Raw genomic sequence first — 4,108 nt, forward strand, 5'->3', positions numbered from 1 at the left:
CAATGCCCAGCATTTTTTTTTTTTTATTGCAGTTTGCCAGAGCCGAACCCACCACCCTCGGTATATGAGCCGCCCTGGGCTCAACTTTAAACAACACACTTTCCTCGGAGAGACAGGAAGCCAGAAAGAATGAGGACCCCACACCTGGGCATTGCACCTTTGACCTGATACCATTCCCCTCCCAGGCTCAGGGACCTCATGTTGGGGAGCTGGGGTGTATGGTCATCAGGGCTCATTTACCTCCAAAGTCACAAATGTTAGAGGGTCACCTGGGAGCTTGTTTCTGAATAACCTTTTCCCACTTTGTTAATAGCAATTTCTAGGAAACCATAGCCCTTCTCACAGAAAATCCTGGTCTTCAAAACACCGTTTGCCATTGACTGCATTCTGTTGTTTCTCTAGACCAAGGGTTGGCAAATTATAGCCTGATGCCCATTTGTGTAAATAAAGTTTGACTGCCATGCTTACTGGTTTATGTATTGTCTATGTCTGCTTTCTGGTGACAATGGTAGTTGTGACAAAGACTCCATGGTTCATAAAATTTATAATATTTACTATTTAAGGAAAAGTTTGCTGACCCTTGCCCTAGACACTCTTTTTACTCACTCAAATCCTTACTGAACACTGCCCTGTGCTGGCTCAGAGACAACCATGTAGACAGGCTTGGCTGGGCCTGCAAGGTATATACTGGTTCAAGGACACAATTGCTGAGCAATTAAATAATCCAGTGTGCCATGCTGGGAAGAATGTAGGGGTCTGGCCTGTTCAGAGGCCAGAGGAAGCAAGGAGTGAGCAGAAGCTGTGGAGTTCATCAGGCAAGAGAGGCTGGAAAAGCATCAGAGCCAAAGGAAGAGTGTGTGAAAGCTCTGAGGTAGGTGGGAAGGTGAGGAGCACGAGGGCTGGACCTATGGAGGCTCACGTGTTGGAATGAGTATAGCAGACCTCAGAGAAGGCAAAAGATGGAACTTGACCCTGTAAGCGATGTCTGGCAGCTCCATCTTCACCCTCAGAGCAGCAGAGAGGTCCTGGGGGAATCGTCTTAAGTTGAGGCATTTGAGACCCCTCTGGCTGCCACACAGGGATGATCTAGGGAGTGACTAAGGGAACGTAGATGTGGAGACAAGAGGAGTGGGGTGATGGTGGCTTGGGTAGGGGTGGGGGCAGAGACTAGGGAGGAAGTGAATAAAACCAGAGATATTCACAAAGAATGAACCAATATAACCTGGTAGTGAGGCAGATGGGGGATCCAAGAGAGGGGACATTCCCTGAGGCTGAGGACATGGCCCAAGGACTTGACCCTGTGGCAGAGGCAGAAGATGGGCTCCAGATGGGACAGGTTGCATGTGACACCCCTCTGAGAAAGTAGAGAGGACCAGGGAGGCATGGAATGATCTGCCAGGAGCAGAGGTATTTTGCATTTGAGACTCCTTCTGCTAAGATCCTCACTCCTGGGGCAGCCAGGGAGGAAGGGGGAAGGTGGGAAGAGGAAAGTGAATCTACAAGGTCCCTGGCTACCAGGGATGGGCATCCGGTGCATGTGAGCAGAGGACCCATGGTGCTGACACCCTCTAGAAGGCTGCCTAGCTGCTCAGTGGAGATGAGAGACAGATAACCCAACCTAGATGACCCAATCTGGGAGTAGGATGACCCAGTGCTGAGGATCAAAACCAAGACCACAATTAGAGGCCAGCTTGGGCTGGTTCTGTAGCTGGGCAATGAGTCTAACAGCTTGGGCCAGGGGGTAGGGTTTTAAGCCTGACTCACCTGCCTGCACTCTCCAAGGAAAATCCTCCCCGGAAAGGCCCAATGACTTGAATCCTAATTTTCCTGCTCAAGGGAAAAGACACTGTGATCTATCTCCTACTGGGGCAACATTAAGAGAGTGAGTGCTTCTTCTCTCACAGTTCAAGACGTGTAAGACGTTTTATGTAACACCCTAAAGGCCCTTCTGAGCATGTTATAAAAAGAACTGATTTTAAAGTGACAGGCTTTTATTTTTAGTCCCCTGAAAATTGTAGTGATGCCCAAGAAGTTGCACCAAAATGCCAATCCTTGGAGACATGTCTGGCACCTGGTCCCCCAACTCCAAATGGAAAAGGAACACAACTCTGGGGACATTATGACAGCTGCCTCTTCTCTGCATCTCACCACCTCAAATGCCTTTCTCTATCAGCATCAAGCTATTAGGTGTCTGCTCAAAGTCTGTTATGGGCCCCATGGGCTCTAATAGTTGGACCCCAACATTTGAGACCAGCTCCCACATTAATACCAACAATGGCCCAAACTAGCCAGTTCAGGTGTCCTACATGGGACAAAGCCTGGGTTCATGGATCTCCATCAGCCTCTAACATGGCTGAAGGGAGGACCTCACCTCCTCTGCAGTGTTGACTCAGGTACCTGGGGCACTGCAAGAGGCCAAAGGGGGCTTGCAGGGCTTCTGCATTGAGTCCACCACTGGTGAGAGGCACTGGCATGTGACACCTCTATGGGCTCTGCAGAGGTCTGGAAAGAGTCCTTCTCTGGGGATGGCACTGAGTAGGTGAGTCCAGTGTTCCCAGAGAGGGTGAGTTGCACCTGGAAAAGTGGCAAGGCAGTGAGGAAGGCAGGCACAACTCAGCTGGCTGTCCTGAATGCCTCATGCAGTGATACCGTTCTCATGCCTGTGTTCTCTCTCCCACTCCAGCCATGCCTGAGTGCTTTCCTTGGGCTGTATGGGCCTTCTCTCTGCCCTTCCTTTCTCCTACTGGTCACCTACTCCCTAGACTCCCCACTTTCTCCCAGTTTGACCTCCCCTTCTTTCAGCCCCACAGGCCTCTTTTTCTCCCTGGCCTGGTTTCCTCATGAGATGGAAACCTGCATTTTCTTTTTTTTTTTTTTTTTTGAGACAGAGCCTCAAGCTGTAGCCCTGGACAGAGTGCCGTGGCATCACAGCTCACAGCAACCTCCAACTCCTGGGCTCAAGTGAGTCTCCTGCCTCCGCCTCCCAAGTAGCTGGGACCACAGGCGCCCGCCACAACGCCCGGCTATTTTTTGGTTGCAGCCGTCATTGTTGTTTGGCAGGTCCGGGCTGGGGACGAAACCTGCATTTTCTTCCTCAGCTCTCTTAGGTCTCATTTAAATGTTTCCTCTTAAGGTTTCTTCTTCATCCCTTTCTTACTTTGTGTTTGGGAAACAGACAACTACAGCAGGGTGGCCCAGAGGGACATAGCTCCAAATGTAGTCCAGGATCCTGCCATGGCTCCCCCACTTGCTCTGCAGCTGATGCAGAGCTACCAGACGTGGGAAGGAGAGTGCTCATTCTGAGGAAGGTCTCTATCTAGGAAGAACACAAGATGGGCCGATGCAAATGCTGTTCAAGTACATGGTACAGCATGCACAAAGGCCCTAAGGCACACTCTTGAAACTTGCAGGAGGCCAGTGTGGGTGGCCTTTAGTGGCTGAACAGGAAAGAGAAATATGGTGGCCACAAAGGAAGGGGCTCCAGGGCTCTCAGCCGGAAAGGGAAGAAGACCGGGAAGCCTCTACTCCCGGTACTGCCTTATTAAGCTCACCAGTCTGAGCAGGTACAGCCAGGAAGAGGAAGGATGGTGCACCCACATGTCTGTGGCCAGTTTGTAGAGTGCTGGCTCCAGAATGAACTCTGGGAAAAAAGGCTTGGCGTAGGAATTGACCAAAGCCAACTGGCCCTACAAGTGGTGAAACAGAAGGGAGTGGATTGGCACTTCAGAACACAGACCAAAGGAGTACTCTCAGGGCCAGGTTCCTTTCAGCAGCTGCTCTTCCTTCTAGCTACTGTCGTCACCACCTTTGCTGAAGGCCTCCCCCATGTACCCACATGCAAACATGGCAGGGAAGCTAAAGCCATGACTTCTCCAAAACCCGGAGGGACAATGGAACATCCACAGGCCTTCACACCCCTTCTCAGGGGCATCCAATAACATCATTCACTCCGACACATTTGTCAGGCATCCACCACAGGCAGCAGATAAGACCCTGGCTCTTTGGGGCTTCCAGGCACTGATGCAGCCTCCGCACCAGTCCTGTCTGGGCTGGTGGCACAACTGTTCCACCACCCCTGATGGCAAATGACATTTTTTTTTTTTTTTTT

General features: G+C 50.9%; 1 protein-coding gene across 2 annotated transcripts in view; it reads right to left on the reverse strand.

The window, feature by feature from the left end:
• The window catches only part of POC1A (POC1 centriolar protein A), a 91,140-nt gene that overhangs the window by 4,934 nt on the left and 82,098 nt on the right, over positions 1-4,108 (reverse strand). Inside the window, exon 11 of one of the 2 annotated variants that reach the window (XM_023513059.1) lies at positions 2,372-2,574. The exons of the other annotated variant lie outside the window; for it this stretch is intronic. Within the exon in view, the coding sequence (XP_023368827.1) occupies positions 2,372-2,574 (203 nt within the window). The remainder of the gene's footprint in view (positions 1-2,371; positions 2,575-4,108) is intronic. 2 annotated transcript variants of the gene reach the window in all.

This window comes from Otolemur garnettii, unplaced genomic scaffold (assembly GCF_000181295.1).
Source record: "Otolemur garnettii isolate 467f Iridium unplaced genomic scaffold, OtoGar3 scaffold00032, whole genome shotgun sequence".
NCBI classification, from domain to species: Eukaryota; Metazoa; Chordata; class Mammalia; order Primates; family Galagidae; genus Otolemur; species Otolemur garnettii.